The sequence below is a fragment of the Salvelinus namaycush genome, chromosome 2 (genome assembly GCF_016432855.1).
Source record: "Salvelinus namaycush isolate Seneca chromosome 2, SaNama_1.0, whole genome shotgun sequence".
NCBI classification, from domain to species: domain Eukaryota; kingdom Metazoa; phylum Chordata; class Actinopteri; order Salmoniformes; family Salmonidae; genus Salvelinus; species Salvelinus namaycush.
The window spans coordinates 5,393,018-5,405,420 of NC_052308.1; the positions used below are offsets into that span (position 1 = coordinate 5,393,018).

At 45.3% G+C, this 12,403-nt stretch overlaps 1 protein-coding gene across 1 annotated transcript in view; it reads left to right on the top strand.

Annotated features, from left to right (window-relative positions):
• Nucleotides 1–12,403, top strand: part of mars1 (methionyl-tRNA synthetase 1) — a 71,311-nt gene that overhangs the window by 7,079 nt on the left and 51,829 nt on the right. The window contains exons 2-7 of the mRNA XM_039006694.1: nucleotides 239–329; nucleotides 5,852–5,930; nucleotides 7,156–7,287; nucleotides 8,129–8,204; nucleotides 9,214–9,407; nucleotides 11,317–11,429. Of these exons, the coding sequence (XP_038862622.1) occupies nucleotides 239–329; nucleotides 5,852–5,930; nucleotides 7,156–7,287; nucleotides 8,129–8,204; nucleotides 9,214–9,407; nucleotides 11,317–11,429 (685 nt within the window). The remainder of the gene's footprint in view (nucleotides 1–238; nucleotides 330–5,851; nucleotides 5,931–7,155; nucleotides 7,288–8,128; nucleotides 8,205–9,213; nucleotides 9,408–11,316; nucleotides 11,430–12,403) is intronic.

Genomic DNA, 12,403 nt, shown 5'->3' on the forward strand with positions numbered 1-12,403 from the left:
GTGATACGTTTCAGGGGGGAAACACAACTCCATTACTTTACTACTAGGTTTAAGGGCAACTTCACGAAACGTGGTTGATAGCGAATATGTTGGTTGAGTTGTTAACTCTTACCTGTACTTTGATGGTGGGTGAGGTGAGGCTTCCTTACTATGTAAAGTGTTTTGGGTGTATAGAAAAGTACAATCTATTATTATTAGTGAGCTGTAGGCTAACGGTTGTATGTTGTTGTGTTTACAGAGAGAGTGGTACCCTACCTCAGCCGTCCAGCCCTGCCTGCCCTGCTCCTCCCCAGTGGAACATACCTCTTCAGCCCCAACTCCATCTGCCAGTCAGTACCCCTGCTCTACCATCGATACTAACATACTATGTCATTCCTCCATTATATAGCCTCAGACATTTACACTTTTACTCTCTAGGCAGTCCTAAAGATCGGAATGGATATGATCAAATCAAATGTTATTTGTCACATGTGCCGAATACAACAGGTGAAAGACCTTACCGTGTAATGCTGAATACAACAGGTGAAAGACCTTACCGTGTAATGCTGAATACAACAGGTGAAAGACCTTACCGTGTAATGCTGAATACAACAGGTGAAAGACCTTACCGTGTAATGCTGAATACAACAGGTGAAAGACCTTACCGTGAAATGCTGAATACAACAGGTGAAAGACCTTACCGTGTAATGCTGAATACAACAGGTGAAAGACCTTACCGTGTAATGCTGAATACAACAGGTGAAAGACCTTACCGTGTAATGCTGAATACAACAGGTGAAAGACCTTACCGTGAAATGCTGAATACAACAGGTGAAAGACCTTACCGTGTAATGCTGAATACAACAGGTGAAAGACCTTACCGTGAAATGCTGAATACAACAGGTGAAAGACCTTACCGTGAAATGCTGAATACAACAGGTGAAAGACCTTACCGTGAAATGCTGAATACAACAGGTGAAAGACCTTACCGTGAAATGCTGAATACAACAGGTGAAAGACCTTACCGTGTAATGCTGAATACAACAGGTGAAAGACCTTACCGTGAAATGCTGAATACAACAGGTGAAAGACCTTACCGTGTAATGCTGAATACAACAGGTGAAAGACCTTACCGTGAAATGCTGAATACAACAGGTGAAAGACCTTACCGTGAAATGCTGAATACAACAGGTGAAAGACCTTACCGTGAAATGCTGAATACAACAGGTGAAAGACCTTACCGTGAAATGCTGAATACAACAGGTGAAAGACCTTACCGTGAAATGCTGAATACAACAGGTGAAAGACCTTACCGTGTAATGCTGAATACAACAGGTGAAAGACCTTACCGTGTAATGCTGAATACAACAGGTGAAAGACCTTACCGTGTAATGCTGAATACAACAGGTGAAAGACCTTACCGTGTAATGCCGAATACAACAGGTGAAAGACCTTACCGTGTAATGCCGAATACAACAGGTGAAAGACCTTACCGTGTAATGCCGAATACAACAGGTGAAAGACCTTACCGTGTAATGCCGAATACAACAGGTGAAAGACCTTACCGTGTAATGCTGAATACAACAGGTGAAAGACCTTACCGTGTAATGCCGAATACAACAGGTGAAAGACCTTACCGTGTAATGCCGAATACAACAGGTGAAAGACCTTACCGTGTAATGCCGAATACAACAGGTGAAAGACCTTACCGTGTAATGCTGAATACAACAGGTGAAAGACCTTACCGTGAAATGCTGAATACAACAGGTGAAAGACCTTACCGTGTAATGCCGAATACAACAGGTGAAAGACCTTACCGTGTAATGCCGAATACAACAGGTGAAAGACCTTACCGTGTAATGCTGAATACAACAGGTGAAAGACCTTACCGTGTAATGCTGAATACAACAGGTGAAAGACCTTACCGTGTAATGCCGAATACAACAGGTGAAAGACCTTACCGTGTAATGCTGAATACAACAGGTGAAAGACCTTACCGTGTAATGCTGAATACAACAGGTGAAAGACCTTACCGTGTAATGCTGAATACAACAGGTGAAAGACCTTACCGTGTAATGCCGAATACAACAGGTGAAAGACCTTACCGTGTAATGCTGAATACAACAGGTGAAAGACCTTACCGTGTAATGCTGAATACAACAGGTGAAAGACCTTACCATGTAATGCTGAATACAACAGGTGAAGACCTTACCATGTAATGCCGAATACAACAGGTGAAAGACCTTACCGTGTAATGCCGAATACAACAGGTGAAAGACCTTACCGTGTAATGCTGAATACAACAGGTGAAAGACCTTACCGTGTAATGCTGAATACAACAGGTGAAAGACCTTACCGTGTAATGCCGAATACAACAGGTGAAAGACCTTACCGTGTAATGCTGAATACAACAGGTGAAAGACCTTACCGTGTAATGCTGAATACAACAGGTGAAAGACCTTACCGTGTAATGCTGAATACAACAGGTGAAAGACCTTACCGTGTAATGCTGAATACAACAGGTGAAAGACCTTACCGTGTAATGCTGAATACAACAGGTGAAAGACCTTACCGTGTAATGCTGAATACAACAGGTGAAAGACCTTACCGTGTAATGCTGAATACAACAGGTGAAAGACCTTACCGTGTAATGCTGAATACAACAGGTGAAAGACCTTACCGTGTAATGCTTACTTACAAGCCCTTAACCAGTTCAATAAATAGAGTTAAGAAAATTGTACAAAATAAACTAAAGTAACAAATGTAATAAAAGTAACACAATAAAATAATAATAACGAGGCTATATTCAGGTGGTACCGGTACCGAGTCAATGTGGAGGCTATATACAAGGGGTACCGGTACCGAGTCAACGTGGAGGCTATATACAGGGGGTACCGGTACTGAGTCAACGTGGAGGCTATATACAGGTGGTACCGGTACAGAGTCAATGTGGAGGCTATATACAAGGGGTACCGGTACCGAGTCAATGTGGAGGCTATATTCAGGGGGTACCGGTACCGAGTCAATGTGGAGGCTATATTCAGGGGGTACCGGTACCGAGTCAATGTGGAGGCTATATTCAGGGGGTACCGGTACCGAGTCAATGTGGAGGCTATATACAAGGGGTACCGGTACCGAGTCAACGTGGAGGCTATATACAGGGGGTACCGGTACCGAGTCAATGTGCAGGCTATATTCAGGGGGTACCGGTACAGAGTCAATGTGCAGGGAGTACAGGTTAGTGGAGGTAATTTTTACACGTAGGTAGGGGTAAAGTGACGAGGCATAGATAATTAACAGCGAGTAGCAGCAGTGTAAAAACAAAGGAGGGGGTCAATATAAATAGTCCAGGTGGCCATTTTGATTAATTGTTCAGCAGTCTTATGGCTTGGGAGTAGAAGCTGTTAAGGAGCCTTTTGGACCTGGACTTGGCACTCCGGTTCCACTTGTCGTGGGGTAGCAGAGAGAACAGTCTATTACTTCGGTGACTGGAGTCTTTTGGGCTTTCCTCTGACACCGCCTATATAGGTCCTGGATAGCAGGAAGTTTGGCCCCAGTGATGTACTGGGCTGCACGCACTACCCTCTGTAGCACCTTACGGTCGGATGCCGAGCAGTTGCCATACCAGGCGGTGATGCAACCGGTCAGGATGCTCTCGATTGTGCAGCTGTAGAACTTTTTGAGGATCTGGGGACCCATGCAAAATCTTTTCAGTCTCCTGAGGTGGAAAGGCGTTGTTGTACCCTATTCACGACTTTCTGTGTTTGGACCATGATATTTTCTTGGTGATGTGGATACCAAGGAACTTGAGGAACTCTCGACCCTCTCCACTACAGCCCCGTCGACGTGAATGGGGGCGTGTTCGGCCCTCCTTTTCCTGTAATCCACGATCATCTCCTTTGTCTTGCTCACGTTGAGGGAGAGGTTGTTGCCCTGGCACCACACTGCCAGGTCTCTGACCTCCTTCCTGTAGGCTGTCTCATCGTTGTCGGTGATCAGGCCTACCACCGCTTTGTCGTCAGGAAACTTAATGATGGTGTTGGAGTCGTGCTTGGCCACGCAGTCGTGGGTGAACAGGGAGGGGACTAAGCACGCACCCCTGAGGGGCCCCCGTGTTGAGGATCAGCGTGACAGATATGTTGTTGCCTACCCTTACCATCTGGGGGCGGACCGTCAGGAAATCCAGGATCCAGTTGCAGAGGAAGGTTTTTAGTCCCAGAGTTCTTAGCTTAGTGATGAGCTTTGTGGGCACTATTGTGTTGAACGCCGAGCTGTAGTCAATGAACAGCATTCTCACATAGGTGTTCCTTTTGTCCAGATGGGAAAGGGCAGTGTGGAGTGCGATTGAAATTGCGTCATGTGAATTGGAGTGGGTCTAGGGTTTCCGGGATGATGGTGTTGATGTGAGCCATGACCAGCCTTTCAAAGCACTTCATGGCTACCGACGTGAGTGCTAAGGGTCGGTAGTCATTTAGGCAGGTTACCTTTGCTTTCTTGGGTACAGGAACTATGGTGGTCTGCTTGAAACATGTAGGTATCACAGACTCGGTCAGGGAGAGGTTGAAAATGTCAGTGGAGACACTTGCCAGTTGGTACATGCGTGCTTTGAGGACACGTCCTGGTAATCCATCTAGGCCTTGTGAATGTTGACCTGTATAAATGTCTTGCTCACATCGGCTACAGAGAGCGAGAGGAACAGCTGGTGTTCTCATGCATGCTTCAGTGTTGCTTGCCTCGAAGCGAGCATAAAAGGCATTTAACCCGTCTGGTAGGCTTGTGTCACTGGGCAGCTTGCGGCTGGGTTTCCCTTTGTAGTCCGTAATAGTTTGCAAGCCCTGTCACGTCCGACGAGTGTCAGCCGGTGTAGTAGGATTCAATCTTAGACCTGTATTGACGCTTTTTCTGTTTGATGGTTCGTCTGAGGGCATAGTAAGATTTCTTATAAGATTCCGGATTAGTGTCCGGCTCCTTGAAAGCGGCAGCTCTAGCCTTTAGCTTGGTGCGGATGTTGCCTGTAATCCATGACTTCTGGTTGGGATATGTACGTACGGTCACTGTGGGGACGACGTCGATGCACTTATTGATGGAGCCGGTGACTGAGGTGGTATACTCCTCAATGCCATTGGATGAATCCCGGAACATATTCCAGTCTGTGCTAGCAAATCAGCCCTGTAGCGTAGCATCCGCGTCATCAGACCACTTCCATTTTGAGCGAGTCACTGGTACTTCCTGCTTTAATTTTTGCTTGTAAGCAGGAATCAGGAGGATAGATTTATGGTCAGATTTGTTAAATGGAGGGCGAGGGAGAGCTTTGTACTCCTCTCTGTGTGTGGAGTAAAGGTGTTTTTTTTCTTCCTCTGGTTGCACATGTAACATCCTGGTAGAAATGAGTTAAAACAGATTTAAGTTTGCCTGCGTTAAAGTCCCCGACCACTAGGAGCGCCACTTCTGGATGGGCATTTTCTTGTTTGCTTACGGCTTTATACAGCTCGTTGAGTGCGGTCTTAGTGCCAGCATCGGTTTGTGGTGGTATATAGACAGCTAAGAATAATATAGATGAAAACTCTCTTGGTAGATAGTGTGGTCTACTGCTTATCATGAGATACTCTACCTCAGGCGAGCAATACTTTGAAACTTCCTTAATATTAGACATCACGCACCAGCTGGTATTGACAAATAGACACACACCCCTCGTCTTACCGGACATAGCTGTTCTGTCTTGCCGATGCACGGAAAACCCAGCCAACTGTATATTATCTGTATCGTCTGTTAAGCCAACTGATTTAAAGCTGTAGCTGTGTGATTACCTGGTCTGTGTCGTTGTAGAGATTCCTCAGTCATCCAGTCTTTTAATCCATGTGTCCTTCCTTAGATACCTGATAGAGGTGAATGGACAGGAATCCAGTGATATCGTCAACCAGTGGCTGGAATGGGAAGCTACAGAACTACAGGTAAGAATGTCTGATAAATCATCAGCCATGATGCGCCCATCCATTTTTACTTCCTGGAAATCCTCAGCCATGATACTGTCATCCATTGTGACTTCCTGGAAATCATCAGCCACGATGCTCTCATCCATAGTGACTTCCTGGAAATCATCAGCCACGATGCTCTCATCCATAGTGACTTCCTGGAAATCATCAGCCACGATGCTCTCATCCATAGTTACTTCCTGGAAATCATCAGCCACGATGCTCTCATCCATAGTGACTTCCTGGAAATCATCAGCCACGATGCTCCCATTCGTAGTGACTTCCTGGAAATCATCAGCCATGATGCTCCCATCCTTTTGGACTTCCTGGAAATCATCAGCCACAATGCTCCCGTTCGTAATGACTTCCTGGAAATCATCAGCCATGATGCTCCCATCCATTTTGACTTCCTGGAAATCATCAGCCATGATGCTCCCATCCATAGTGACTTCCTGGAAATCATCAGCCACAATGCTCCCATCCATAGTGACTTCCTGGACATCATCAGCCACGATGCTCCCATCCATAGTGACTTCCTGGAAATCATCAGCCACGATGCTCCCATTCGTAGTGACTTTCTGGAAGTGTACAATAAATAAATAAATATACCATGTATATTAATTGAACATATAGACAAATCACATTCTGTTTTAATCTTTGCAATTGGTGTCTTAACACATGTTCTTTATTTTTATTTATTTTTTACTTTTTACTCCTTTATCTTCCCAAATTTCATGATATCCAATTGGTTGTTTCAGTCTTTAACTCCCGTATGGACTCAGGAGAGGCGAAGTCTGAGAGCCATGCGTCCTCCGGAAACACGACCGTGCCAAGCAGCACTGCTTCTTGACACACTGCTCGCTTAACCCGGAAGCCAGCCGCACCAATGTCTCTGAGGAAACACCATACACCTGGCGACCGTGTTGGAGTCACAGGAGTCGCTAGAGCGCGATGGGACAAGGACATCCCGGACGGCCAAACCCTCCCCTAACACGGAAAATGTTTCCCTGCCTCATGTGTCTCCCGGTCGCGGCCAGCTGCGACACAGCCCGGGATCGAACCCGGGTCTGTAGTGACGCCTCAAGCACTGCGATGCTGTGCCTTAGACCGCTGCGCCACTTCCGGAGGCCCTAACGCTTGTTCTGTGTTGTACAGGTGTTTGTTTTATATTCTATAATATGAATAAAGTTATTCTTGTCTCCAGCCTGCAGTGATGCAGGCCCTTCACATGGTGGTGCTGCAGGGAAAAGGAGCAGAAACCACCAGGGTTCTACAGGGACCTCTCAGCTACCTGGACCAGAGCCTGAGCAAGAGGACCACGCTGTTCCTCACTGCTGTACGAAAACACACACACCTTCACAACTCAACACACACACCTTCACAACTCAACACACACACCTTCACAACTCAACACACACACCTTCACAACTCAACACACACACCTTCACAACTCAACACACACACCTTCACAACTCAACACACACACCTTTACAACTCAACACACACACCTTTACAACTCAACACACACACACCTTTACAACTCAACACACACACACCTTTACAACTCAACACACACACCTTTACAACTCAAGACACACACCTTTACAACTCAACACACACACCTTTACAACTCAACACACACACCTTTACAACTCAACACACACACCTTTACAACTCAACACACACACCTTTACAACTCAACACACACACACCTTTACAACTCAACACACACACCTTCACGACACACACACACCTTCACGACACACACACACACACACACACACACACACACACACACACACACACACACACACACACACACACACACACCTTCACGTGAGGGAGACACACACACACACACACACACACACACACACACACACACACACACACACCTTCACAACTCAACACACACACCTTCACGACACACACACACCTTCACAACTAAACACACACACACACACACACACACACACACCTTCACAACTCAACACACACACCTTCACAACTCAACACACACCTTTAAATCTGATTGGAAAACACACATGAATGTCAAATATAGTGTAATTGACTTCTGCTTGTATGTTACTGTGAAGTGCTTACTGACAATAGTTGTTGTGAAAAGGGCTTTCTGAAATACATGTGAATGATTGATTGAACTGGGCTGTGTGTTTTAGGAGATGGTTTCAGTGGCAGACGTGGTTCTGTGGGCAGCTCTCTACCCCATCCTGTCTGACAGCAGTCTGGTATCAGGTGAGTGATACGTAAAAAGAAAAAAATAGCATTTGATCTAGTTTAGGTGTTATACAGTGGTGGAAAAAGTACCCAATTGTCATATTTGAGTAAAAGTAAAGATACTTCATAGAAAATTATTCGAGTGAATGTCACCCAGTAAAATACTACCCGAGTAAAAGTCTAAAAGTATTTGGTTTTAAATGTATCAAAAGTAAAAGCGTAAATAATTTCAAATTTCTTATATTAAGCAAACCAGATGGCACCGTCTTGTTTTAGTTTTATTGACGGACAGCCAGGGGGACACTCCAACACTGACATCATTTACAAACAAAGCATGTGTGTTTAGTGAGTCTGCCAGATCAGAGGCATGTTCTCTTGATTTAAATTGCTTTATTTAACTAGGCAAGTCAGTTAAGAACACATTTTTTTATTTACAATGACTGTCTACCGGGGAACATTGGGTTAACTGACATGTTCAGGGGCAGAACAACAGATTTTTACCTTGTCAGCTCGGGGATTCGGCCTAGCAACCTTTCTGTTACTAGTCCAACACTCGAACCACTAGGCTACCTGCCGCCCCTACACTCTAACCACTAGACTACCTGCCGCCCCTACACTCTAACCACTAGGCCACCTGCCGCCCCTACACTCTAACCACTAGACTACCTGCCGCCCCTACACTCTAACCACTAGGCCACCTGCCGCCCCTACACTCTAACCACTAGGCCACCTGCCGGCCCAAAATAAGTGTATGAATTGGACTATTCTCCTGTCCTGCTAAGCATTTGAAATGTAACGAGTACGTTTGTGTGTCAGGGAAAATGTATTGATTAAATAGTACATTATTTTCTTTAGGAATGTAGTGAAGTGAAAGTTGTCAAAAATATAAATATTAAAGTACAGATACCCCCCCAAAAAACTACTTAAGTAGTACTTTAAAGTACTTTACACCACTGGTGTTATGTTAAACTTCTGTCAGTGTATGTGTTTAACCGTGGCTTCCGTTCCTCTTGGCCTTTTACTGTAGGTAATCAGACGCTGCAGCACTGGTTTGAGCGTGTGGGCATGTTGGCAGCCTGTGGGTCTGCAGCCCAGACTGCACTGTACGGGAAGGGACTGAAGGCTGAGTCTCTGAAGACCTACCTGCAGAGACAGCCAGCCACACACCATGGTCAGGGACAGGTTCAGGGTAGAGGCACACAGCCATGCAACAGCCCTGAGGTAAAAGAATAATACATTTAGTGTTTAATTTGTTTTAACACCAATCCTGGGTTACAACAGTAGATCATACAAGGGAACTGTTTGGTAACATGTTTGAGGTTGTAAATGGTACAATTTGGATATGTAAGATTTATTTAAAAACAATTCACACTGCTAATGTTATTGTCATTGAGGTTAACACAAAGCCTTTTTTCCATTGTGGTCCTCTTTGGCCGGCAATACATAGAGAGGAGGTGAGAGAGTAGCCAAACTTCAATCCACCCCGAGTCCTATGCTCTCTCTCCCTCTCTCCATATCTCTCCACCTCTCTCTCCCTCTGTCTTGTCGTGTCCCTCTCTCTCCCTGTCTCTCCCTCTCTGTCTCTCTCTCAGATTGATTTATTGGCATGAAATGTGATTTGTAGATATTGCCAAAGTGGTATAGTGGTGCAGCATTTCAGTAAATACAGTATAATGAGGATAATGAAATCCAGTTCATTCCAGTAGTAATATTAACAGTACAATGAGGATAATGAAATCCAGTTCATTCCCGTAGTAATATTAACAGTACAATGAGGATAATGAAATCCAGTTCATTCCAGTAGTAATATTAACAGTACAATGAGGATAATGAAATCCAGTTCATTCCAGTAGTAATATTAACAGTACAGTACAATGAGGATAATGAAATCCAGTTCATTCACGTAGTAATATTAACAGGACATATAATCATGTATACAGGTACAACACTACTGCTGTTGTATTGTGGAATTTTCAGTCGATACATTTTAATTAAATAAAAAATATTATTATAAAAATTAAAGAGCCTCATAAATAAGTATTTCTCTCTTTCTCTTTAGCTTTACAGTTTGATGACGGGACTGTAATGTGTTTTCTGTCCTCCAGGGTGACGATGACGGGACTGTAATGTGTTTTCTGTCCTCCAGGGTGATGATGACGGGACTGTAATGTGTTTTCTGTCCTCCAGGGTGACGATGACAGGACTGTAATGTGTTTTCTGTCCTCCAGGGTGATGATGACGGGACTGTAATGTGTTTTCTGTCCTCCAGGGTGATGATGACGGGACTGTAATGTGTTTTCTGTCCTCCAGGGTGATGATGACGGGACTGTAATGTGTTTTCTGTCCTCCAGGGTGACGATGACGGGACTGTAATGTGTTTTCTGTCCTCCAGGGTGATGATAACGGGACTGTAATGTGTTTTCTGTCCTCCAGGGTGATGATGACGGGACTGTAATGTGTTTTCTGTCCTCCAGGGTGATGATGACGGGACTGTAATGTGTTTTCTGTCCTCCAGGGTGATGATGACGGGACTATAATGTGTTTTCTGTCCTCCAGGGTGATGATGACGGGACTGTAATGTGTTTTCTGTCCTCCAGGGTGATGATGACGGGACTGTAATGTGTTTTCTGTCCTCCAGGGTGACGATGACAGGACTGTAATGTGTTTTCTGTCCTCCAGGGTGATGATGACGGGACTGTAATGTGTTTTCTGTCCTCCAGGGTGATGATGACGGGACTGTAATGTGTTTTCTGTCCTCCAGGGTGATGATGACAGGACTGTAATGTGTTTTCTGTCCTCCAGGGTGACGATGACGGGACTGTAATGTGTTTTCTGTCCTCCAGGGTGATGATAACGGGACTGTAATGTGTTTTCTGTCCTCCAGGGTGATGATGACGGGACTGTAATGTGTTTTCTGTCCTCCAGGGTGATGATGACGGGACTGTAATGTGTTTTCTGTCCTCCAGGGTGATGATGACGGGACTATAATGTGTTTTCTGTCCTCCAGGGTGATGATGACGGGACTGTAATGTGTTTTCTGTCCTCCAGGGTGATGATGACGGGACTGTAATGTGTTTTCTGTCCTCCAGGGTGATGATAACGGGACTGTAATGTGTTTTCTGTCCTCCAGGGTGATGATGATGGTGATTGTGTGCTGTCAGAGGAAGAGATCCAGTCTGCCGCGGTCACCTGGGGTAAAGGACTTGCAGACTTACCCATGGTTCCAGAGAGACAACACCCTATGTGAGTACGCTACATAATATCCAGTCCGCAGGGTCCGAACAAGGTGCTTCAGCTGCTTAAAGTACTTCCTTTTGGTACTCTGGAATCCCATGAAAATCAGAAATTTTTCACAAGTTAGTACTTGAATTAAAATTTAAGAGGAGAACAGATAATGATGAAATATGTTTATGAAAATATAAAAATGTATTGGTCTCGCGAATTCAATTCCATGCAGACTACAGAGTTTTATTGCCTCACGTGTTTTTCTGGTTGCCAGGTGAGCTCGCTCATTCCACCGCCACTCAGCCAGGCAGGTACAGAACTGACTGACTAGGCGCCGCCAAGCGTCACATCGATCGCTAAAATGGCAGGAAAATGTAGATCCTGGCTGTTGTGCTTAAGGAACATTTCTGGGATCTTTTTCAGCTCATGGAACATGGGACCAACACTTTACATGTTACGTTTATATTTTTGTTCAGTATAGTTTTACTCACCTTTTTTACCACTACGTCACTGGACCCCACCAACCCATAGCGTGTAAGGTACAAAAAATGCGTCAGACTTTGACATTGTGAGCGTGGGTGAATCGGCCCTGAAGAGCCACGTGAAGGGAGGAAAGACTCACCGCTGCATCCTGTGTTAGCGTGGGTGAATCGGCCCTGAAGAGCCACGTGAAGGGAGGAAAGACTCACTGCTGCATCCTGTGTTAGCGTGGGTGAATCGGCCCTGAAGAGCCACGTGAAGGGAGGAAAGACTCACCGCTGCATCCTGTGTTAGCGTGGGTGAATCGGCCCTGAAGAGCCACGTGAAGGGAGGAAAGACTCACCGCTGCATCCTGTGTTAGCGTGGGTGAATCGGCCCTGAAGAGCCACGTGAAGGGAGGAAAGACTCACCGCTGCATCCTGCGTTGGCGCCTGATCTACCTTTTGACTCATTACTCTGCGACAACCTCCCGAGCTTTTTTGCCAATCGCCTCATTCGTAGGGCGCCCGCAA